At 45.0% G+C, this 25,038-nt stretch overlaps 3 protein-coding genes across 4 annotated transcripts in view; 2 read left to right on the top strand and 1 right to left on the bottom strand.

Annotated features, from left to right (window-relative positions):
• The window catches only part of Vps53 (vacuolar protein sorting 53), a 41,222-nt gene extending 37,485 nt beyond the window's left edge, over positions 1 to 3,737 (top strand). Inside the window, exons 20-21 of the mRNA XM_050173128.3 lie at positions 102 to 258; positions 3,325 to 3,737. Coding sequence (XP_050029085.2) covers positions 102 to 258; positions 3,325 to 3,528 — 361 coding nt within the window. The 3' untranslated portion in view covers positions 3,529 to 3,737. The remainder of the gene's footprint in view (positions 1 to 101; positions 259 to 3,324) is intronic.
• Positions 3,738 to 7,575: 3,838 nt separating this feature from the next.
• Positions 7,576 to 11,046, bottom strand: LOC126525067 (peptidylprolyl isomerase domain and WD repeat-containing protein 1). The gene is made up of 2 exons (XM_050173129.3): positions 9,333 to 11,046; positions 7,576 to 7,923 (listed from the first exon to the last, which is right to left on the bottom strand). Exons 1-2 carry the CDS (start codon positions 11,005 to 11,007, stop codon positions 7,748 to 7,750), a joined length of 1,851 nt encoding a protein of 616 aa, XP_050029086.2. The 5' UTR covers positions 11,008 to 11,046; the 3' UTR covers positions 7,576 to 7,747.
• Positions 11,047 to 11,248: 202 nt separating this feature from the next.
• Positions 11,249 to 25,038, top strand: part of LOC126525061 (uncharacterized) — a 72,317-nt gene continuing 58,527 nt past the window's right edge. For both annotated transcript variants that reach the window (XM_055067512.2, XM_050173118.3), the window contains exons 1-4: positions 11,249 to 11,595; positions 21,034 to 21,325; positions 22,521 to 22,892; positions 23,697 to 23,881. In XM_055067512.2, the coding sequence (XP_054923487.2) occupies positions 11,547 to 11,595; positions 21,034 to 21,325; positions 22,521 to 22,892; positions 23,697 to 23,881 (898 nt within the window). In that variant the 5' untranslated portion in view covers positions 11,249 to 11,546. The remainder of the gene's footprint in view (positions 11,596 to 21,033; positions 21,326 to 22,520; positions 22,893 to 23,696; positions 23,882 to 25,038) is intronic.

Genomic DNA, 25,038 nt, shown 5'->3' with positions numbered 1-25,038 from the left:
CCCCCCCATGACTGCAAGTCCCAGCTGCTTTGAAATGTGATGCTTATCTTAATAAGATTGGAAGTATGCCGTTGAGTTTGCATTCCCTGCACTTGCCGCAGCTACACCAAGATCGTGGTGAAGGGTATGACCAAGGCAGAGATGCTGCTCAAGATGGTGCTGGCACCCCACGAGCCGGCCGAGAGCTTTGTGGAGCACTACACCAAGCAGCTTCCCGACTCCGACGCCCAGGAGTTCCAGAAGGTTCTGGACATGAAGGTTTGTAGTAACTCGCCGAGCTCTGTGGCTTCGGCAGGCATTGCCAAAAGCTTCAAAGTTGTTGTGTGCGTGATCGTAGCTTTTGTCAACCCCCTAATGTACTTTCTGTGGACCACATGCCTGTAGAATGTGGGAGACAGTTCACAGTTCACTGTCTTCATGGGTTTCACTCTCTTCAGCTTTGCACCACCAAGTATGCTGTAATTTCGCAGCTTTTGGTCACGTAGTGGTTAGAAACATTTGGTATGTACTGTACTATCATGTAGGAATAAAACAAACTGGAATGAATTAACCCTTTCAGGCACCAGCTAATTCTGTTGATTTAAATCTTAAATTAACTGCATTCTTTACATCTTCAGAATCATAAAAAGCGTACAGCTGCAGAATAGAATACGAATTTTCAATTCTTTAGTCAGTTTTGTCAAATTTACAGAATGTAGACTCCATGAAAAAACTGGCTACAGGAAAGTCAGATGTGAGAGCATTAACTATTTTCATGTCTAGCAGGCTTGAAAAGCACCTATCCAGCCAGTTGAATATTATGCTCAGTGCAACACATTATGAAAAACAATGAAAGAAGTGAACCCACTGTATACAATGACATACTCACACCAAGCAGAAATACCTAGCCGTCTACCTTCCCACTCGTCTTACTAAAATATTTTGCACATTTTAGGACGAAAGCCTTAAGTGCCTCATGGGTCAAAAAATCCGTTTTCCAGCATTATTGAAAAATTGACCATCTGGCATTATGGCACCAAAATTGATGGTGCCACCAATGACTTTTGGTGGGAATCGAACCCACAAGCTTTGGTATTAATTAAGGCAAGGTTAATTAAGGCACTCAAACCCACGACCTTTGGTGGGACGAAAATTCAATGGTACCAAAATTGATGGTGCCACCATTGACGGCCGAACCCGCGACCATTTGTGGGAGTTGAACCCACGACCTTTGGTGTTAATTAAGGTGAAGTTAATTAAGGTGCAGGTAATTAGAGTTAATTAGGGCACTGGGACCCATGACCTTTGGTGAGAGTCGAACCCACACGACTGTTGGTGTTAAGGCAAGGTTTACTAAGGTAGAGTTAATTAAGGCACTCGAATCCACAACCTTTGGTGGTAGAAAATGAGTAATAGGAAGCAACGCCGCGTTCGAATGAATATGTCAAGCAATTTAATGAATGCCTCGTGAACGCACAGGCTTTCATCTTCATGCTCTTTAGCGTATGCTAAAGTGACTCAACTTTTAATCAAGCTTGCAGCACAATTCCAATCAGAAGTGTTTCAAGATGTATGCGACACATTTTAAATATGATTACTTTCATCAGTGCTTTTGCACTTGATGCACACTCTTGCCATACACATTTATTTACACAGCACCTTAAAGGTTTAAGAAGAACGCTCGTTATTACTGATTACTTCAAAGCCTGATGCGTGATTGGGATGCAGCAGGGCACTAAGTGCACTCTCGTCCCAGAACTAAGGCCTTGTGAGTGAATCACCTTTGAGTCATGAACAGCAGCAAAAGTGGAAATGGGTATTTACCTTTAGTTCACTTTCTGTATGTTCGTGTTTCATTCTAGCATGATAGTACATTTTAAATGTAGGCTTAGTACCTACCCAACTTCAATATAATGCAAATTCTTTTAACCCACAACACATGAAGCTGACACGTGAAGTGAATTAACCATTTTTTATTCATAAGCACGATGAAATACCATGTGTAAGTTAGCCTACAACATCCACATGACAAGGAGGTCACATTTATTGAACAGGCTTGATGCTTGTGTGCGTGCTTTTCTTTTTCTTTATTTTATGTCGCAGTCATTTTTCTGGTATTTTGTTGTTGTTGTAGGTTTCTCTCTCTTTTGTTGGTACATTTTAGTCATAAATAATCTGGTATTTCATAGTAAAGCTTGAGTTGCAAGCCAGTGCTCATCTATCTCGTATATCTCATGCACACGTCGACCTCGCATTGCTTCGTTCAATTCGACGTAAAATGTGGGTCTTTATTGTAAGATCCTGGCGCCTATGCCCCATGTGTGTTTTTAGTGTGCTGTACAACACCATTCTTCTCACTGGTGTGCCATATCATCCCACTCATAGTGTCATTTGTTTTATGCAAGACATAATTCAGGTGTGCTGTTGAGCTCTGAAAGGCTTGCAGTATGATGGCACTGATGATGCATCCCTTGTCGAGAAAGAGAGTATGCTACTATACTGCGCCGAGGAGTTGTAAGATCATACAAACAGGAACCCTCCTGGAAAACCTCCTCCTGCTATTTTTGGATGCGTTTACTGTGCCATTTGTTCACTTCCTCTAAACATAAGCCACAGCTTTCTTGTTGCCGGTCATGCTCAGCCTGATAGCGTCTGTCACCCTTGTTTAATGCAGTGCTACACAAAGTGCCTTTATGAAACATGCTGCACATGGCCTGTGATCTGAAATGACTGATTGTGGCATCGACACTATGCGACTGCTAGGAGCACTACATATGCAAGCTGCAACTACAGGTGCCACCTTGAGGCTTCTTTTTTCCTTTTTTCACTTTACCGTGGCTATGGCTTGGCATTTGTAGCTCTTTCAGCTGCCGACCGCTGGGTCTAGTGGCTGTCAAGCTTTTCCTAGGTGCTTATCATTTGGTGCAGTAAGCAGCTCATGCGGAGCACAGGCATTCTCTTTCATAAAGGCGCTGTGTTTACAACGAGAATCCGAGCCACGGCCGGCACACAGAAAGGAGAGATCCAACCATTGTATCACTTCACTGCCGTGCTTAACCTTCCCTTAGCGCGAAAAGACAAGTAACACAGAAACAAGGGCACCACACATGTGTAATGTCCCACTTTCTGTTTTCTTCCGTTGTTGGAATGAGCGATTTTTGAAAGCACAGGTCCTCTGTGCTCCACAGATGCAGATAGCCCGCATGATGCATCAGTTTACCTGGAATTTGAATTCATGTTGTCCACGAGCTGTAGTCCAGAAGATAGGGTACTCTATAGTCACTTCAACGAAACCTCGAGACAATTCTCTCCTCTTTTTTTTTTCCCGGTCTCATTTTCATGCAGGGTCTGAAACGGAGTGAGCAAAACGTGCTGACAGAAGTGTTCCGCACGCGGATCCCCACGGCAGCCTCATCCTCAGCCGCGGCTTCAGAAGGAGGCACAGCAGCTCAGCTGCTGTCGGCACTTGCCATAGTGACGACAACCACGCCAGAACACGAGTCAAGCCGCATCCGACGGTTCGAGAAACTAATCAAGAAAAGGCTTTAACATGTCTCGATCAAAGACCTTAACGTCGAAGGACTTTCTTTTTTTTTGTGTTGTGCTTTTCAGGGAATGGAGGTGGTATGGAGCTGCAATGTTTTGTTTTTTTTCTTATTCTCGAGGCCACTTCTTCGGGGAACCTTCCAGATCCCAGTGTAGTATTACTTTGCTGTACATATGTAATATGATGACAGTTATAAAAGTGTGACTTTGGATGACTGCGTTTCACTGCCTTAGGCTGCTTTCATCGAGTTTTGATGCAGTTTGGCTGTTCGAAAAAAATAAAAAATGCTGGGTTTCATTGAAAAATATGATGTTGCAGCCTGCTGTGTACCATGCTTAACTTACACTGTAGCTTGTATTCCGACAAAGCTTGCTACAAAATAAAAATCCTCTTTGTACATCAAGCAACCTTTGGAGTCTGAATTTATTGTGTGGCATTTTGAGATGTACAGGTTACTGTGGTCACATTATGGAAGCCATAATATAGAACAATTAAAGTGAATCGATTCAAGCAAAAGCAATAGATTAGTGCTTTGAAATGTCCAAGACATCACATTTACTGAAAATAAAACCTTCGTAAGCTGATTGCTATGCAAACGTAGGACATGACTCTTGTGACTACAGTTCAACCTCTATGTAACAAACTTATCAATATAACGAACTCCTCAATTTAGTGAATTGTTTGTTTCATAATTTCATATTCATAGAATGCTATGTATATTTAGCATCAATATAATGAAGTGTCCAGGCATGATTTTGGTGCAACAAAGTTTCACCAGTGCACCGAACGAAGACCAAGGCATAAAATAGAAACTGTACCGCGGGCACCACTGGTCAAATGGTTGATACAATAATACAGGACCGGCACCCGATGATATCTAATATTATCCTGTTTAACATTGTAATTGGTACATGAATGTCAACCAGTGTTAACAAATAAATAACTACACTGCATTTGATATTGAAAAAAACTCTATTGAGCCAATTTTATTGCATATTATTGCACTGAAGCCTTTTATTCAGCCACTTTGTTTGCATTATGTGTTTGAGTGTGGCACTCTTTTCTCTGTGAGGCTCTGAATCACCCGAGGACAGTCGCACTCAGTAGAGCATGGCCTCTGGGATCACTGGCAGAGCGCAGGCTTCATCTTCTGTGATAATACAGGGATGATGTATCTCCACCCATTTTTTGGGGGGAAAGCTTGTTGGTGCTAGAGATGTGTTTGTTTAGTAATAATTTTCTTTTCACTTTGTGTTGTGTCTTGGCACAGAACAAATGCTGAAAGATGCTGGCTACTGCGCGTCACTGTAACTAGAAGACATTAATTTGCCACATTATTTTGGCAACTGAGCACAGACATTCCGATACAATAAGGAATGGCCTTGTGAACATTAAATTGAAGATTGAATTCTAACTTCGTAAGACTGTAGAGGCATAAATTTGGATAGTTAAATTGTGCAGCTGTAATACTGATTTTCTAAATTGGATACAAATCAAAAAGCAAAATGTAGAGTATTTTGGATTTAAGATATTTACTCGACGAGCACGATCTCAACTTGACTTTCCGCAATGTCGTGCTTTCAACTGTAAACTGTTAAACCAAGAATTTTGTTAAATGCAGTTCCATTGCCTTAGCGTGCTAATGATTGTATCTCTCCATAAACAGCCATCTTAGCCAATATGCTGGAAGTGTTTAACCAAGTCCTAATTTTAAACCTGCTGGATAATTACATCGTCTCTTTTTGCGAGTTTGATTGTGCTGAACTGGAACACCTAGGCTAGAATGCAGTGTAAATTTATGAAGCGAGCCATTGCACGTGTGGTTAAGTGATGTTGCAATGATTGCACAACATTTCTACCAAAGCGTACTTGTCTTGAATCTGGTTCAATTTTGCTCACATCATGTTCCGATCTCTGGCAGCTACAAGGAAGTGAAGTTCCAGTGTATGCAACTTCAGCTAGCTTTTTAATTGCAAGAGTTGCACTGAGGTCAAGCTTGCAGTTTCTACAAAGACGTAATCAAATTCCAGTATGCATAGAGGAACTGCCTTGTTTTTGTGGGTCTGGATGTTTTAATTGCGCATCATTTGAATTAGTGACAAGAAAGTAATTTTGCTCTGGTAATTCTCTCTATAAGAGAAGGCGGAGTTCCAGCTCCCAGTGGGAGGTCCAGCAAATAGTCACTGATTCTGGACAAACAGCTACACTATGGGACACTGCTGTAACTGCAATCTTTCAGAGACACAGTAGTGTTGACAGGCCACAAAATAACCAGTTTGGTCAGAGACTTCTGTTGTCAAAGAAAGGGCCCGTATAGGACTTTCCATATGTCAGTCGTCCATTTAGCAGCCATTTATGGCTGTCAGCAACACAAGATTTAAACGATCAAGGGCACTTAGGTATACCTATGTGGATGAATGCGAAAGCATTGCAGCCTCTCTCCAATGACACCTCCACCTCATTTGCATACTTGCGTGGACGTCCAAAGGAGCCAGGCGCAGCTGCTGACTGAGAAGTCGAACTCGAAGGTTCGTCTATCAGAGCACGCAACACAACTCACTGAAATCACTGCACTGACTGGGAGAGCTGCGACGCGCAGCGCTATATCTAGACCCGCCACACAGTTGCTGCTTCCCGGCAACTGCTGCTTATGCAACCGTAATCTTTACTCGGAAATGCTTGCAGTGAACGCTATGCATGAAGATGACCCTTCTGGTTCTTTTTTTTTTTTCCCCGCATGACCGGCACTGCCGGTGTGCGGAGGTCAGCACCATCTGGTGGTGCTTCAAGGAACCCAGTGCCCACCTGCCCTCGATTGGCTGTGACCCCATGACTTTTTGTACCACCTCTGGGGACGCTGCCCGATTTTATACTTCGTGAGTCATTAAAAAATACTGCACCCTTCACACCCTTCTTAATCACTGTACTGTTATCTAAGGTTGGGCAAGTTCTTTCTCGGAACAGCGTAAAAGGACAGGGTGTGAAGAAGGGAAAGACAAAGCAGTACCGACTATTACTGAATTTTTACCTCTTTTATCTCTCTGTTTGATGCTGCTTGATGCAGAGCACCAAGCAAAGCATACTAGTGCACAAAGCATCAACAAAAACATCACTGCAGCTTCAAGGCTGCAATATGGCTAGAAACAGTATTTCTTTGACAGGGTAATACTTGGCCAGCTTATACAGGACTCGGCTTCTTGAGGAGGATCCTATAGACAAAGAAGCTGAGGCCTGCGTAAGCCAGCCGAATGTTGCCCTGTTAAAGAAAGAAATATTGTTTCTAGGTTTTATCATAGCCTTGAAACTGCGGTGGTGCGTCTGTTTTTGTTGATGCTTTGTGCATTTGTTTATCGCCACCAATGTTGCATATTGTCTTATAGAGTTTCCTCCCATTGAATAAAAAGTCATTTGATAGCTAGCTCTGTCTCATCATTTCCTTCTTTACTCCCATCTTTTCAACTTGCCGAAATTCCATCGATATAACCCATATGTTTTCATATAAAATAGAGGTTCACAAGAAAATTGAGACAAAGTGACGAATACCCCAGTCAGCATTATACTTGGGGCACTTGGCTCCAGAGTGGATTCGCTCCTTTGCAGAAGCTGCAGAAGGGTGCCATTCACGATTGAGAAATTCAACCCGTCAGGCTTGATCCCCATCAAAAGTTCCTCGTGTGACTGGGGTAGAACAGCGATCGAATGAGAGGCGTCTTGGGCTGGAGCCAATGTTTCAACAAGGAGATGAAGGCAAGTCATGTCCCTATGTTGAAATGTGGGCTTCACTGTTAAACCATGCATCTCCAAGGGACAAATTGAAAGCTTGGAATGGTGCAACTTTGGCTAAGGACTTGTGTGCTCAGTCATGTAATTTGTGAAAATTTTCCTTGAGGTGTCTCAGTCATAGCACTGCAAATAATAGGAGACGAATAAAGCAGACACAGTGAAGAATCGCGATCTTGCATGAGAAAGCTCTTTCCCACATTTGCTTTTTGATAACTTTTTGTGAAAGTGAGTGTAAACTACTCCAAGGCAGTGATGATGACACTGTATGCATTGGAAATGATTTTAATGCTTATTAGGTCATTTCACAAACAAATGCACTTCCACTTTTCATTATACAAGCACCACAGTTCATGTAATTGTCACTATGTACACTGTAATGCTGATGATGATGCAATGTTGTGAGTCAACAAGGATGTGGATGAAACACAGTGTGGAGCGTCACCGCAAAGTTATGCTGATGATGCGCACGTCATCGTAAGGTTTGTCAGTCTTGGGGCTTGTCCGTACAATGCTGATGTTCTGCACCACCTCCATGCCACGGGTAACTCGGCCAAACACTGTGTGCTTGTTGTCCAGCCAAGGAGCGGGGATTACCGTGATGAAGAACTGCGAACCTGCGCAAAGAAAGGTCTGTTAGGTGATGGTGTAAAGATGATTGTGCAAGGCAAATGTATCGGGTATTTGCATGAATACGACGCATGGGGCTGCTTTTGACGACTCGGAAACCTGTGCCTTCTGCCATTGAGAAGTTGGCTTTCCTGCAGAGTTCAGTCACCTAATGGCTGAGCATGCTGCATTTCAAAGTGCGAAATTTGGGAGAGTGGGGATGGGGGAATTTTACTATGTTAAAGGAGTTGGCTTGGAATGTAGTGAGAGGTGCTTTTTCAGAATACCACATCTGAAGAAAGAAAAAGAACTCATCTTTTATTTGTACAAATATAGGAATAACTGTTATCACTGTTCAGTCTACTCTGGCAGCATCCCAATTCATACGGCACAATAAAGAATGAACATTCTATAATAGAATGAACATCCACCTTCTGTTGGGCTGCACTCACTCATAGTAAGTATGCTGGTGAGGATGGTATTAGTGATAAAAAAAAAAAGGATAGTCTGCCTAAACTACTATTCAGATCACACACATTTGGCACACATGGCATTTGGCATTAAAGTTAAAGATCACACCAACCTTGTTAATTAACCAAGCAAACTATAGTGTTCTTTTTCCAGTAGACAGTGACCAGTCAAGAATGTAACAGCGAATGCCTCTCGAGAAGGTCACATATAACGTATACATCTGCCACTGGATTACTTTAATTCACCCCCTCCTTTCCATTCTGGTAGGCTGTGGAATGACCATTGTGGTTGAAACACTGGGGTGCTTCCTCTTTGTGCTTGAGGGAACATTTTACGAGAGTATGGAGGAGTGTGGAGGGTGTGTAGCTTGCTTTTTCCTTTCCTGCATACTTGGCTTACCACTGGCTATAGACTACGAGGCAAATGGTGCGGTAGGTCTGTCAAGCGAACAATGAGCAAAAAAAAAAAAAAAAAAAAGAAATAAACTCATTTTCGCACGAAGGGCAAAGCACCGACTGCAATGGAAAGGTGAAAATTTTCTGGCATTCTTAACTGCTTTACTGTGCTCTGTAGGGCTTGCAATGACATCGCACAGATCACTTTCAGGTTCAAGCTCCGATATTGTTTTGCACATTTAATACTTAATAATCAGAAAATATTTAAGATAAAAGATATGCACAGTGAGTGTTTTATTTAATTACATTTGTTTGTTGGCTGCCATTCTCAAAATTCTGAGGAATAATTTAGTCATGAATGTAAGATTTGGTATGAGCAACTTGAGTGATAGAATAGTGTAGCATTATAACCTGCATATACAGCATAGCGTGGCATGTAGCACACATACACCTAAATATATGCAGAGCCCCACGACTACAAGATGCTTGCAGTGTCCACATAATTGCTATTGCAATAAAATGCAAAGCTTGAGAACCTACAAACTGCCCACCATTAGTGTTGGGCCCAGCATTGGCCATGCTCAGTGTGTACGGCCTGTCATGTTTCAGCGTCGGGTGGAACTCGTCCTCGAAGTTGCCGCCCCATATGGACTCTCCACCGGTGCCCGTTCCCGTAGGGTCGCCCGTCTGCACCATAAAACCCTTGATAACTCGATGAAAGATGTGTCCGTTGTAGTAGCCCTCCTTGGCATGCACGCAGAAGTTCTCCGCCGTGCGCGGACACTCCTTAGTGAACAGCTGGACGTGAATGTCGCCCATGGACGTGTGGATGATCGCCATCGGGAAGAGCCGCTGTTGGGCCGACGACTCGGTCGCCGAAAGGATGTCTTCTTTAGAGGGCCGTTCGTTGAACACGTCTCGCTCCTCCGTCTTGCCCTCGTCGGGTTCTCGCCTGGAGAAGAGGTAGAATCGGTTCTTGCGAAACGCCGTGCACACCAACATGGGGTCGGCCTCTAACGATTGTAGCGTCGGGTTGTCGGACGCGTGCGTCTCCATCGACGTGATCTGCTTGGTCGCCCCGGGCACGCCTTGGTAGAGCGCGACGTGCAAGGGCCTTATGTTGTCGTTCTTGCCCAGGAGGCGCGAGCAGACGGTGGTGCGCAGGTTGACGATCTTGATGCCGAGCAGTGTGGCGTACACCAGGAAGTGGCCCGTGTCGTCGTAAGTCAGGTTGCAGTAGTGAAACGCTTCGGACTTCTCGAGGTCGCGGTCCCCGGCCATGCGCCGGCCGAACTCCATGTCCGGCAGCTGCTGCTGCATCTGCTGCAACTCCGAGAGCTGCTGCAGAGTTTCGTCCAGCACAAGTGTGAGCTTTCCGGTCAGAAATCGAAACACGCGCACCTTGCGGTCGGTGGCGATCGTGGCGAAGTGCAAGCCGTCGGGCGAGAAGCACAGGCCCGTAGGATAGGACTTTGCCTTGACGAATTCGTACAAATCCGTGTCCAGCTTGGACTCGAAGCGGACGCACTTGGGGAACTTGAATTCGCCCCTCTGACCAGACCAATATTCGAGGATTCCCTTCTTGTCGACGGACACGACAGTTTCCAGCTTTGCGTTGTACCTGAGCGCGCACAGCGGAGCTTTGTGCAAGGACTCGAGAACATGCAGAGTTTTTTCGTCGCCTTTGCCGTCGTAGACGTAAATCTTCCCTGTGTCGGAATCTGAAACGGCCACCGCCGAGATCGCGTCACCCGAGCCGAAGACCCACTCGCATCGACCGGGCACGTAGGGCAATTTCATCATGTTGATAAGATCGAAATTGACCACGTCGAACACTTTGAGCGACTTGTCATTTGACACAGAGCACAGGAATAGGCCCGTTGAATTGGTCGCAATGTCCTGGACATTGCCCAGGTGAGTCCGGAAGTGTTTCACAAACTCGATGCCGTCTTCTGTCTTCTTCCAGAACTTTAGGTGACCATCGCAGCTCGCTGTGATCACAAATTCAGTCTTGGTGACGATCACGTGCGTAACGATGTCTCGGTGCATGTAGCTCTTCTCATATGCTTCCGCGCACGGGAGGTTGTCAAGGTAGACGCGTTCGAAAGGAAGAAACCTTGCCTTTTTCGGTTTCGCAGCCTCAGACGGCAGCGGACCGATGACATCGTCGTCGGAATTTTCGTCTACAGGCTCATCCTCACTGCCGTGCTTTCGTTTTTCCGCCATTTTGACGCGCTTGCCTTTCCTTCTCTCACGCAGATGACAAAACTCTCTCTGAGTTCTTTGGGCATTGATCAGTTGCAAGGAAATATTTATGCATTCAGTTCTACTGCACTATCATACGTTATCAGAAATAAAAACGTTTCTGGCGTGCGATTTTATGTGCAGCCAGCGCCTCTTTTTGCCGAAACGAGCGTCCAGCACTAGCGGCGAGCGCATTTAATCGGGAGCGCACATGCGGCGCGCTTTATTCCATCTGTGCCTGTGAGGTCAGCAGCATCCGGGACCTCGTCTGCCTCGACATTTCTATTTTTGCGTCAGTTGGGAATTTTGTGTGCTTTACTTTGTTGTGTCTTTTAGTGATGGTTCGTGTGTAGTCCCTGTAACCTGCACGAGGTTTCTGTACAGTGTATATAGCCGACCTAAAGCCCTCCCTGTAAATACAAACAGCATTCACGCGTCAGACATTTATTTCAACACGGAGCGAAGACCGTTGCCTGCGGACAGAGCTACGACTGCAAGCTTCTTTACGGCGCTGCGAGGACATGGCCATGGTTCAGCGTGACGGCAGCGGCGAAGAAGCTTTGAACAACGGTAAGCTACAGGAGCCGCTGCCGACGTTGGCCGCGCGAGTTTGCATTGTCAACCGCGAAACTAGTGCTTGCGTAGCAGTTGCCCACGCTGGGTTCGTGACGCCCGCTGCGGCGAGAGAGCCACTTTGTTGCTTTCGGCGTTACATCAGGTGACTGGCGGGGGTACCGCAGCACCCCCTCGCTTCCCTAGACCCCCACACTGCCGAGTTGTTTGCGGTTTACGTTCGCCGGTTCGGGCCCCAGCACCGGCCTAACGGGGGCAGATACGGCCCCCCCACCTCCATTCGTCGTTTATTCTCGGCTGACAGTACGCATGCTCGAGACAAGACGGCCCGAACCGAACCAGCAACAAAACACCGAGTAGCTCGGCTGCTGCTGCGACAGAGCAAAATGTCCCTGACTCCGGATGGAGCGGCAGCCGCTCGGGCATCCTTCGACTAGTTCGTTTTTATCGGCACAGTTATTTGGAGCCCCTGCCGCATTCGGGGCGCATTCGATGACACAGTTATCAGTTTGGGCGCCGCGTCCTTTTGTGTGCTCGTGTGGCATTAGTGGGAGAGCCATCCCTGTTTAGCTTTTCCAAGCCGCCGTCGCGTCCAAAGGAAAAGGGGAAAAAAAGAAGAAAAAAAAGAAGGCGACTACAACCGGTGTTGTGTTGCATGCCTAGCCTGGGTTCGCAGGCGGTTGCAGCAGCTGCTGCCACCGAAATTTTTTTCATTCGACTATACCAATGCACTATACACGCAAGCTACTATTGTTTGGAGAGTACGGCATCTTTTCGTGTTTGCGCACAGCGGAGGGGCAGTTAGGTTACGCATGTTGTTCGGCCCCTTTCCAAAGCGTGAACATGCCGACCGTGGCCCTCCCCACCAGTTGAGCGTCGACTGCACGACCCGCTTGCGGGGCGAGACGTGCCCCGGTCGTATTCGGCGTGCCCGTTTTTGGACTTGCAGTTTCGCACGGCTCGACCGCCCCATTACTGACACTGCACGGCTGTCTAGGGTTCGCGCTAAACTTTAGCGGGCCCCGCGGCAGTTGTCGTCGTTTTTTCATCACCCTTCCGGGTTTTCATGCCTCCGTGCGGACCGTCACAAGGAGTGTGAATCGGTAGAAAAAGAAAAAAAAAAGGTCAAAAGGAAACTGCCACCTTATGTCTGCTTCACTCTCTCCCTTGCGTGTCGTCGGCCGCAGACGCGGAGCAAGCGACCGCCGCGACGTCACGGATGTCGAAATGACTGGCTTTTGTTTTTACAAATTCGACGTTTTCTTGCGACGTCGGGCGCGCGCCAAGGCTTTCCGGCGGCAAGTGGTTGAACCTAGCGCACTCTATTCATGCCTGTGTAATTGGCATTTGTAACCGAGGAAAACAAACAGTGCCCTAGTTGCGATCTGCGGCGGCGCGAAAGTGAGTTTCCAAAACACCCCCGTTTGAGTGACAGGCTCGCTCGGTAATTGGAACGTCTCGATCCCTGACGTGCCTTTTCATTTCGGCGTCGCGTGGTTTTGGTCGTTCGCATTGCAGTAGCTCCTTAGGCGCGCTAGTATCCGCTGTTAGCATGCGTTCAACGGTGTAGCCTTTATCTTCGTTCAACTTTTCGCGAAACTAAATATTCAGCTTGGAGATTTCGGCTACTGTTATGCGAGGTGCCTTGCGTCATGTTGGGTCCATTACTTTGCGCGTTTGTAAATGCTGTTTGCGAGTCCTCTGACCATGTCATTTCCAGTGTACTTTCTTGACTTTGCTGCCTTATCTTTTTCCTGCCACTGCACACATACTAGCCCATTACTTGCCTCCATTGAACTTCGTTTTTGGAATCTTGCTTCTCGGTCTTCACATTTGGTTGCGCTGTAACATGGTTTCTGCTTGAACACAAAGCAGAAGCTATGTTGTAGCACGATCCACTGTATCTCTGAATAATTTCTAGTTTTGCAAGTGACTAATTACTGCTGGTGACTCTAGTACTGGCACTGCACACGGCATTAAAATTGAAATTACTACATGCAATTGTTAATTAAATAACTCTGATGGACAAATGGATGCAAACAGCAGAAGCACCATTTCCTTTGCTTTAACTAAGCCTGTAATCTTCTTGCTTCAAGTAGGCCTGCAATCTTCTTGCTTCAAGTTGGCTTTTAATTTAGAAAGGCATGCTAGTTGGTCTATCATCCAGGATAATATAGCACTATACACAGGACACAGAACAATATGAAAAAGCATCGGTGCTAACTTGCTACTAAACATACCCTGGGAAATCCTCGCTCTGTCAGTAGTGCATGCATATATCCAACCTTTTTGCTTGGATTTCTTTTTGTCACTGTTGCATTGTGAAGGTTACTATTGCAGCAATATTGGCAGGTTATTTTCAGTTGGATGCCTAGACCTACAGGCGGTGTGACAGGAAAGACTAAACCGCAACTAAACCAGAGCATAAAATTTGTCAGTGGTATAATATCTGGCAGACAGCCGATTGTACTTGGTTGTCATTCTATAAGTACAGTAAATTCAGTTGCAAGTTAGCATTCATGTTTAGTCTTGCTTTCATCCTATGTATTGCACTATATTAACTCTTTCAGGTGCTGTGTACAGAATTGTGTACACCAAGACATTGTGCCAACAGCAAAAGCATTAATGAAAGTTAAGATATTTAAATTGTGTTCCACACATCTTGAAACACTTCTGATAGGAATAGCCTTGCAAATTTGAATAACAAGCGCAGAATGTTTTAGTAAAACGAGTGAGAAGGTAGGCAGTTCGGTGATATTTCTCTGCGTCCGTATGTCTTTGTATGTAGCAGGTTGACTTCATTGTTTTTCAGTGTTCTGCACCAGGCATTACTTTTAAGTAGCTGGATAGGTGGTTTTCAAGCCTGCTAGACATGAAATAGTTCAGTTTTCATATTTGATATTCCTGTTATGAGCTTTCGCATGAAGCCCACATTCTGCAGACCTGACAAAACCTAAAATATTCAAAATTATTAATCTTTTAAATTATGGGGTTTTACATGCCAAAACCACTTTCTGATTATGAGGCACGCCGTAGTGGACTCCGGAAATTTTGACCACCTGGGGTTCTTTAACGTGCAGCTAAATCTAAGTATGTGGGTGTTTTCGCATTTTGCCCCCATCGAGATGCGGCCTCCGTAGCCGGGATTCGATCCCGTGACCTCGTGCTCAGCAGCCCACCACCATAGCCACTGAGCAACCACGGCGGGTTCTTAATCTTTTCTGCAGCTATATGCTTTTTGTGATTCTGAAGAAATAAGATGCGGTGAAAGTAAGTTTTAATCAACAAAATTAATCTGCATCTACAAGGGTTGATTAGTTCAGTCCATTAGAAAGGTCTTCGAAGGTACTGAAAAGCTTTTGAATAGATCTCTTGTGAAGGAACTGTGCAGCATTTAGATAGTTTCAACCGTGAACATGGCTGGGAAAGTAGATTCTTACTGGATATGCATTCTTCTATGACCTAGTGTGCACGTATGATCATGCCGCATGAATATGGGCATGCTTAGTCATGAGCTTCTGCAGGAATAAACATACTATGTTGGCATTCAATACTGCGCATTATTGTGCAGGTGTAACAATTTTATTACTACTAATATTGCTTTGTACTTCGGCCTCAATATAACCCCCTATTTTACTCTTTGGGCTCTTTTTACTCCAGGGCCATCAAATTCCAGAATAGGCATTGTATATTGCTTTTCATTTGCGAGCACATAGATATTAAAATAGTGCTTTTGAGCCAACGTTGCTTTAGCATTTGCCTCATAATTTGGTTAATGAATGTGCTCTTGGGACTATTTGAGCACTCTCAAAACAGATTAGCAATGTGCTACATATGTAGAATGCCTCTCGACCTAAGACTCCAATTGTGGTTATTGCCTTTGCATTGGGTCACTCTATTGGTTCTCACGTGTTGCAAATATTATAAGGTTGCACATATGTGTTTGCAATGCATTGTGCGGCTTATACACTGCAGTATTTGTAGCATCTACAATATTACCTTCAGGCACTCTGCGCACAATGCATGAAAAAAATAGTGTATCAAAAGCATTGATGAAAATAACTTCAAAATGTGTCGCATACATCTTGAAACACTTCTGATTAGACTTGCTGCAACTGTCAATACGTGCGAAGTGTTCTAGTGGAAGGAGTTGGAAGGTAGTCTGGGTGCTTGCTCTGTTTCTGTATGTCAAGTAGTGGCTTCACTTCATTGTTTCTGAGAATGTCTTACCTCAAATGGCTGTATGACTGCTTCCAAGAATGCTGGACATGTATTTTCACATGTTTGGACAATTTCCATTTTAAGCGGTTTTTGGTTTTATATTTCTGTAACCTTTATTTGTTGATAAGCCAGCACATCGATGAACTGTTAAACTAGTCACGAGGATTTGCTATGCAAAGCTTGCCATGAGGACTTGGTGCAGGAACTTAAATCCCTTTTGTTTAAGCATATTTTCTGGTATTCTAGAAGTGACCTATGCCAAACCACATCAACCATTACTTTTTAGGCACTTTAATTGCAGAACCTGTTTCAGGAAGCGCAAGAGCTACGTTGCTATTTGGTATAGGTTGTGGCAGGGACATGCAGTGGAAAGGCACATTTGTTATTTTAAGATAGCCAATTACTACCAATATCATCCTGTTACAAAATGGGCTTGTTAGTGCATTTGCTGCATAGTGGTTTACTGGCCAGTTATGGCAGGTATTCCTATTAATTTTAGAAAAGATTCATATTCTTGCACCTTCCATTTGCCCATAAGTTTGGGCCTCTTGTTAAGTGGGAGGAATTGCTATGGACCAGTACTGACCCACAGAACCCTATGCGAATACCTGTGCACTGTGTGTAACATTGGCTATAGGCGACCCACACAGCTAACACTATTACAGCATGTTCATTTGGGCTGGTTAGTACATCTTGTAAATGGCAGCTTTAAATGCGCTGTTTAAAGCTGCTGTTGCTACGCGCCATTGTTTTCAGACATATAAGATGGTGCTGCTTTCTGTTCTCTGCAATGTGCTACTCAAACCTCTTGCAGCCATGGACTTAGCATGGAGTAAAAAGTACTAGATGTCTACCTAGTGGCACCCTGCATATAAAAATTAAGTGGTATGAAAAAGTAGTTGTCCAGTAGATTTCTAGAAGTGCTGTTGCAAATGCGTAGAATGTTCGTTGCACTGCTGAAGACGACGCTCATTCAACTTTGAGGTGCAGGGCTAGCTGACTGTTTTTGACACTTCTCCTTATGTGAATGAGGGCACACAGAAAGAATATAGGAAACCTTGTTTTGAAATTTTCTTGTACCTGCAATGGCTGGAGAAGTGCTGTTCACTGGCTGATGCTGCCTATTGGAACACTCTTGCAGCACTTGGTCATCGAGGTGTCTGATTGGCAGCCAACTTGTTCTCTTCACTCCTATTTGATGTGTGTTGATGTTCTCTGCTTTCCGCCTCTTTTCATCCACATTTATCCATCTGCTATCCAGCGATGGCAGATGTGTAGTCCAGTGCATTTCGTGCTATTACTTTCCAAATATATATGAGTACTATGCTCTGTGCAAGCCATCAAACATGCAAGTTAATAGCTCAGTCAGTGTACACGGCTCCCGGCTTCACGTTGCCGCGGTTGTGATGGGTGAACTATTTATTGATTCTGGGTACACACTTTTCAACTTGCTTGCTGAAAGCAGTCGGCATTATGCACATATCCGCTAGCAGCTGCTGTGCTTCAGTGCTGTGATGTAGATCATATGCAAGTGGCCTCAGCGTGTCTGTCGTGGGTATGCCAGACCAATTTAGAGGAGGCAGTGCAGTTCATGTCGCAACAGAAGTATTGTCCCAAGTCGTTGTACTCTTTGCTGTCAAAGCACATCCTGGTGAGGGCAAACCGACCAGTGCATGCGTATGGTTTGGAGCTGAGCTGCACGAGTTAACACTTATGAAACTGCTGGAGACCAGCTCTAAACAAATGAAAATTGTCGGCCTGAGCAGTGAGTGTCCACTCGCACAATTGAGGTTTGTAATGCTTAAATGCTAGACAAAAGATAAGATCTCTATTACATGTGCCTGCAGGCCCTTGCTTTCAAGAGTTCTGGTGAAGCAGTAGTGCTGCTGGCACTGGCATTTTAGTATACAATCCCTCATACTTTATTGCTTATGCTTATAGCGCACCTCACAAGTCAGTCATAATTTTAATATTTTACGCACTTTACAGCAATTGTTTCTAGGCCTCTTTACAGTCATGTTACATCTACCCTTTGCATTTCATTGCTCTATTACAACCATTTGCTTGGCACTCTTTAGCCAGACGTGGCTCTTGTGCCATGAAACTATGCATATCATATCTATTGCGTGGTCTCTTCTATAACTATATTATACATATTATCCCAGTGCTTCAACTATACTTCTTATAAACATCAACTGCAGGGGCCACTGGCCAGCAGTGCTTCTCTAGCTCCATAAACATACTGTGCAACTCGTTCGTGGGTCACAATGTTCAGTTTACTTCGAAGAACGCTACTGCAGCCAACATCTTAGCCATGGCCCTTCAGCATTGCTGATAGGCTGACGGTAAAGCATCACGTATGCACTTCTTATATTGTGACTGTTGTGTGCAACAGTATATTGCAGTGGAATAACTACAGTGCACTGCAGTGGAACTCGTAAATGAGTCGGAGGTTGCAAATCAAGTGCAGAAGGTAATATATGGAATATTCAGGACCTTTGTACGAGAAATTAGTCAATGATTACACCTGGAATTTCACAAAATAGGGCTTCCATGCACATATTAGATTTATTTCATTGTCTAAACTCGTCTTGTTAGTTCCTTTTGCCTGCACAAAAGGTATTGCATGCAACATGCCTCATGCATGCAATAGATGCCTAGAGCAGTGCCGATGCATAAATGCTAGTCTAATTGTAGTTTATCGGAAGCAACTGTTAATATACTTGGAACTCAATTATAGTATAGGTGTGTTGCTTACCTGTCTAATTTTGTTCGCAACAGTTAACTCCTGTTTTTTTGCATATCAATGGTGGTGTTGTGTCGAGTCCTGTGCATATTGCCTTTGTGTGACAACTTAACCTGATGTAACCGTTAGTTATGTCCACATTTCTGTGAAATTGCTACTTAAGGCAAATTTAAGTTTTGTCGATGGACAGAAAATGTCATGTTGGCATACAACATGCGATTTCTTGGGTCCCTGCAGCTGCAGCATTGATAATGAAGGTGTTTTCAGCTGTTTATGCAGCCTTTGACATGTTGGCGGTCATTGAACTTGCAAGAACAAATACTTTCAAATGTCTTGTCATGATATATATTGATATACACGTCACTGGAACTGCGAGTGCTTGAAAAACAGGTGCTAGAGCAGCTGGCACGTTCAGAAAGTCTTAAACATATTCCCGTGCACAACTTTCTGTGGCTATGAAGGGAAAGCAACAAAGGTAAAGTGCGCACGTGTGAGTGCTTCTGAAAAGTCCGGAGTTTTAATCCACGTTGCTTTATGTTGGGGAAGAGAAGATATAAACATGTTATTAGCAACAATTAAGTAAGGCAAAACAGACCACTGAATGTAAAAGTTCACTTGTTTTGCAGCTTTTCCCTTCCGCGTCTGGGCAAATGGGAAATTGTTGCATGTGGAAGCTGCGTTGATTCAGTCTGTTCCATGCAACCAAAAGCACTGTCAAACGCTGGACTACTTTGCATGGTAACACATGTGCAGAAGCTACGCCCCCGTAGCTTTCCCTTCATAGCCACAGAAAGTTGTCCGCGAGTATAGTGCTGAGGTGGTCAGTCATTTTGTTCTGTTTGGTTGTTGTAGTGTAAAATTAAGCTGGCGTACGATTAGGTTGTTAGCATTGAAGGTTTTGGTTGGGTCAACAGTCCCAGTGCCGTAGCCACGTAATTTCTTCCTGTTCCTTTAATTCAAAATCTGAATGAGTAGCATTGGATCATGCTGTAGTTTTACAGCGGAGCTGTTAGAACATTGCTGGGTTTCTCTTGACGTCTGTACCTTCGCCATGCTGGGGGAGAGAGCTGAGTGTGTAAGCAGAGTATAAAAATACCATTGCGCAGCATAATGACGCGGGGAGGGTGGGTGGAGCCTAGCGGGGGAGAAGGAGCAGCGCGGCGGGGAAGCAGGTGGTGTGACGTCATTGCTCTGCAATAAAAACCAGCACGCTCACTTCGGTCGTCCTTTCTTGTAGTGGAAAAAAAATTATCCGTGGCTCTATCACAAACACCAGAGACCAGCGGAGGTGGGGGATGCCCAGCAAAAGTTAGACTAAGTGTGCGGTTTGCACTACTTTACTGGCCTTCCTTCAGCTCCGCTGGTCTCTGGTGTTTGCGATAGCAGAACCACGCATAATTTGTTTTAGGTAGAACACATTTTGGGCTGCCACCACTGTTTCATTTCACTTGAGGTCACTGCCTTTTATATCTGGAGGGTGGGGAGATGTTACCTAACAACTTGTAACCTTTACCGAGTTGACCTTTGGAAGTAATCTGGAAGCTTAGCTGATTAGATATTTGTGAGCTGTTGCCTTCTTAGAGAACGTGCAGCTGTTGCATGGCACTGGATTGCTCGCTGACAGGACGATAGGTGGCAGGAGTGATGCTGTGTCCTTAGTGCATTCAGCGTTTTGAGCACTTTCCAAATTTGTTTCACTCTAAAGAGTGCACATGTTGCTGTCTGCACAACTGATCATACACTCAACAGTGGAAAACCGAAAATGTAGCTCAGTGTCTGATGCAAACAAACCTATGTATAAGATATCGTAGGCTTGCAGTGCCCCATCTTGGAGCCTTCAAGATAAGCTCCATGTGACTGTCTCACCACTCTCTCCACATTGCAGGCTAATAATTTTTTGGGCATGTTGGCATTGTTTTTGAGTTGTCATCCTGTGTCAGTCATTAGCAAATTTGGTTTGAGTCCATGGACTTGTCGTTGGAGGCTTAAGAATGGGTAGTTTCTTCGCATTGGATACAGGCCAGTTTCCTCAGTGAATGCACGGTGAATATTAGTGGGGATTGTGAATTCAGGAGTCGGTCTGGTGGCCTGCTTATTGACGTTTGCCATGCATGCTGAGTATGTCATGGGCTCAATTTCTGGCTTGTAGCAGTCATATTTTGACTGGCCAGATTTTAAGAAACATCAGGTGCACAGAGGAACTGCAGGTGGTGAAAATTAATCCACAGCCCTGCACTACACTACATTTTAGTCATGTGTAGCTTTTAATTACTCACTTGTATAATTATGTGTTCATTATCTGCTGAATGAGCTGGTCACTGCTGGTTAAAATGAAGTCCCATATGGCAAGTATGTTTTTGAAACTGCAGCCATTCTGGGCATCAAGAGCAAGACTCGACTCTATCGCTGCGCTTTTTGCGTTTGTGCTTTCAGACATTTTATTTGCGCTCACCACTTGTTCGTTGAAGGTGACAGCAAGGAAGAGGTGGCAGAGGAGGAGGAAAATTGCGTGGAAGCTGTGGTGGAATGTGCTGCGACAACTGCGGCATCTGGAGTGACGGAGGAAGGCGACAGCAACAGCAGTAGCACTTCTGGGGATAGCAAGACCGGAACGGCCGAGGAAGTCTCTGCAGAACCAGACGAAAATGGTGCTGTCAAGGAGGCAGGCCCACCACGGCACCAGTACTCCAAGGCAGAGCTGCTCAAGTTACGAAATGGTGACCACAAGCGTCCTGCCTGCTTGGATCCAGCCTATAACAAGTGAGAGCACTTCAATACTCAAAGCCAGAATGTTGCTTTAAGTCTAAAACGGCAGATGCAAGCTTTTCGATTGCTACTCTTAACAAATGATTTGGGAAGCCCCGACCACTTTGTTGTAAAGGCTTTCTACTGCACGTTGAGTGTGCCTGTGGATAGGCATTCCAAGACATTGTGCCGTACTTGTATAAGGTGGAATCTTTGAGCGATTGGTTTTGTTTCGTACTGATGGTGTGCGTTACCTTCATTACTTCATCCCACTATTTGCGAGCCAGTGGTGCTAATCATAAGGGAAATTGCGAAGCTTTGTTTCTTGTGAGTGATCATTGACCTTTCAAGGCTGAGAAGTTGGTAAGTAGGTATTTAAAAGCCAATGTCAAGTTGCGTTCAACATGTGCTGGCAGACTGGGGAGCTTGCAGGCTTTGTGATGCTTCGGGTGAGGAGTACGCGGCACAGTTGTGCCCGTCCCATTACAGCTTCCTTCTTTGTCCATGTTTCTCATGCTGCCCTGCCTATACTTTCATAATGAACAAACTAGCCCCAAACAAAGCTTTATTGCAGAATGACTCCTTTGTCTGGTATCATAAGCCCTGTTTACAACCAGCTGGCAGCTGTAGCAAATGCTTTTGCTCTGCTGAACACTTCGATGTGAAGGAAAAAAGACCAGAAACGGTGCTTTGAATGAATTGTATGGTAGAGAACGTGTGTCGGTAGTTTGTGGACGCTGGCCTATTCCAGCAGTTGTGTGGTACTAGTTAAGCAGACCTGCTAGGACCCCGTTGTGGGCAGTGTGCTTAGGCTGCATTGTCTATGCTTTTACTACATGGTGTAACTGCTTGTGCATGCTCCTTACTCTGTGGAAGTGTTTGTTTTTCAAGGGTATCGAAAGTTGGATGCTGTTTGTCCTGAATCAGTGCAAGAAATGACAAGAGCAAAGGCCCCCTTCTTGTCTTTGTCAGTTCTCCTGTTAGCATTTTTCAAGATTCATCACCTTGAAGGTTGGCAAGGTCATGCTTTACTCCCAGTGACTGACTTCCACTTTCATTCCCCTTCTTAATCGTATATTTTAATTGTATTAGTTAATTGCTTCTATACATTCTTTTTTGGCTTGATTATGGCTGTTACAACAAAATTCAGCTCTTTGGTTTTCTTTGTCCTTGCACAAGATCAACCATGTCCTCGATGGCTCTTGTGCAGCCTGTCCGGCATGTGGGACCCCGAGCGGTGGTTTTCAGGCAAGCGGCGAGGCGGGTCTGTGTCCCCCGCCGAGGAGACTGCCGCGCCCTCAGCGGGCAGCACTGCTCCCCCCTCTTCGTCGTCATCGGCGGGAGGAGGGCAGCAGCGCAGCAAGCGGGAGCGGCTGGACTCTGAAGGAGGGGGGGGAGAGCCCACTGGCAGCCTTGGGGGTCCCAAGCGCCGCAGCAGCACAGACCCCAAGGAGCGGCTGGCACGGGAGGAGCGCGATGACCTGGTGCTGAGCCCCCAGCGGCGCAGCTTCGGCACGGGCTGCCACGTCAGCCAGCCGCCCCGGCCGTCCTCGGAGGCAGGCTCCAAGGATGACTCGCAGGGGTATGTCGCACAAACTTGCTGTGACCCTCCTGATTTCAGAATTTTTGACAGATGGCAAATCATGTCTAATTTGGCAATGAAAAGACACCTGTTCCTTGTTGTCGGCACTGACCACTGTCAACCGGCTCAGTACCAACAATGGCTAATTGTGGAGTGGTGATCGAGTCGTGTTATGGGTAGGCCAGGTTTTTGTTTGCTGTGCACATCAGCTGTGCGATAATCCATCTGCCGTAAAGATGAGAAACGCCCTTCTGTATCTTCGAGGAAAACTGAAAAGCAAAGCTTTCTTTGCCATAAGATTGGCATAAACTCAGATCCACTATTAAACGGAGTGACATTGTTTTGTACTGAATGCCAGTGAGCCTCTAATTCGGTAACTTCAGAGGGGAAGGCACTTCAGCCTATTGAACAGACATTCCGTTCATAAAAAGTAATTTCGAGAGCTTGATATACTAGAACTGGGCAGAAGTCGGTGCTGGCATACTGATTTGGAGTTCCCTTTGTGAGAGTAGACCATACTGCATATCTTGGTTTCTATGTGCCGTGTTACTGATGGCTTGCTACATTCTTGTTATGTAATGCTAGGAGTCTCCAGAGTATGTGCTGCACCATATTTTCTTGCCAAAGATTTGCAGGCATTAAACTTATTTGATATTCAGCTCTTCTCCTTGATTTGATTTGAAATCTGACATTTGGCATGCGTACACCCCTACTCCTAACTATGAGAAAGACAATAAAGATTCGGAGGAAATGCTGTAGGATAAGGTCATAAGAGTTCAACTTATTTTTGTTCCTCGCTTGCAGGCTGCTTCATAGGGAGCCCCCCAGCCGGCGCATAGGTAGCGGTCGAATCCTACGAGACCAGCGGGACTGGGATCGTGAGAACAGAGACCGTGAGTATGGCTACGGAGGGCGACGATTCGATGACTCTGGCCACTCGAGCGGCGGCGGGGGAGGACATTCCAACCGCTATGGCGACCGGCGGAGAGGTAAGCAGTGTGAACGTCATCTTATTTCTTAGCTTCATACGTTTATCAGTCTTGTTATATTTACTATGCAACTTAGCAGATGGCATTTACCGTGTAATATAGTCAGCCAGGCTATTGACAGCCTCGCTTATTCCTACAGAGGGCTTTGGAAGCAAATCTTTTTGTTGCGCTGTTTGCGCCAATTGTGATGCTTTGTGTGGGGTGAAAAGGCATCACTGTGGTTGTTGGCTTACAGTAAAATCTCGCAGCCATTTCGTGTTACAGTTTCAAAGTGTGTTCAGTACACCATTTGCATACATACTTCAAGAAATACCATAATTTCTTGTGCTCATTAATTTAAAGTGCAAAAGCAACAATTCCACATTTTTTACGCTCATCTAATAATCCTCCAGCTTAGTACTACTGCTTGGGGATGACTGCATTGTTACACATCAAGGCATAATTATCTGTAAACCATGCATGTTTTGCATCAACTTCAGGTTAGCATAGCACTTTATCAGACATCAAGCAACTGGTCTTGGCTGGCTGAGAAAACTGGTCCTTTATACCTGCTTTCTTACTGGTATGGTATTTTTGTTTTTTTTTATTGCATTGTATGGAATCTCCTAAACCTCTAAGAATCTGGAAAAAATACTGGCAACCCTTGACATGCCCTACACAATTTAATAGCTTTTCTGCTGCTAGTTTCAGTTTGTCATGATGCAGAAGGTGATCACATGAGAGCAGACTTGTGTGTAATGAATTAAGTTTAATTGTAATCAATCACGTTTTTTGGTAATATTGTAATTTAACAATTACTTTGTTTACTCAGTAATTCTTTCTGTATATTCAATTACTTTTTATCAATAACAGATTACACGTAACCAGTTACATTTTTTTACAGAAGGTCTGACAGGCGCGACTTAGCTTTGACAGCTTTGAACAGTCCAAAGAGATTAAGACATCTCTTTGGACTGTTACCTCCTTCCCTGACCTGCAGTTATGCCTGTATTACCTGAATGTTACCCGCCGTGGTTGCTCAGTGGCTATGGTGTTCGGCTGCTGAGCACGAGGTCGCGGGATCGAATCCCGGCCACTGCGGCCGCATTTCGATGGGGGCGAAATGCGAAAACACCCGTGTACTTAGATTTAGGTGCAAGTTAAAGAACCCCAGGTGG

The sequence above is a fragment of the Dermacentor andersoni genome, chromosome 3 (assembly GCF_023375885.2).
Source record: "Dermacentor andersoni chromosome 3, qqDerAnde1_hic_scaffold, whole genome shotgun sequence".
Classification (NCBI taxonomy): Eukaryota; Metazoa; Arthropoda; class Arachnida; order Ixodida; family Ixodidae; genus Dermacentor; species Dermacentor andersoni.
The sequence above is the reverse complement of the archived record's forward strand: the minus strand, read 5'-3'. Positions and strand labels throughout refer to the sequence as shown.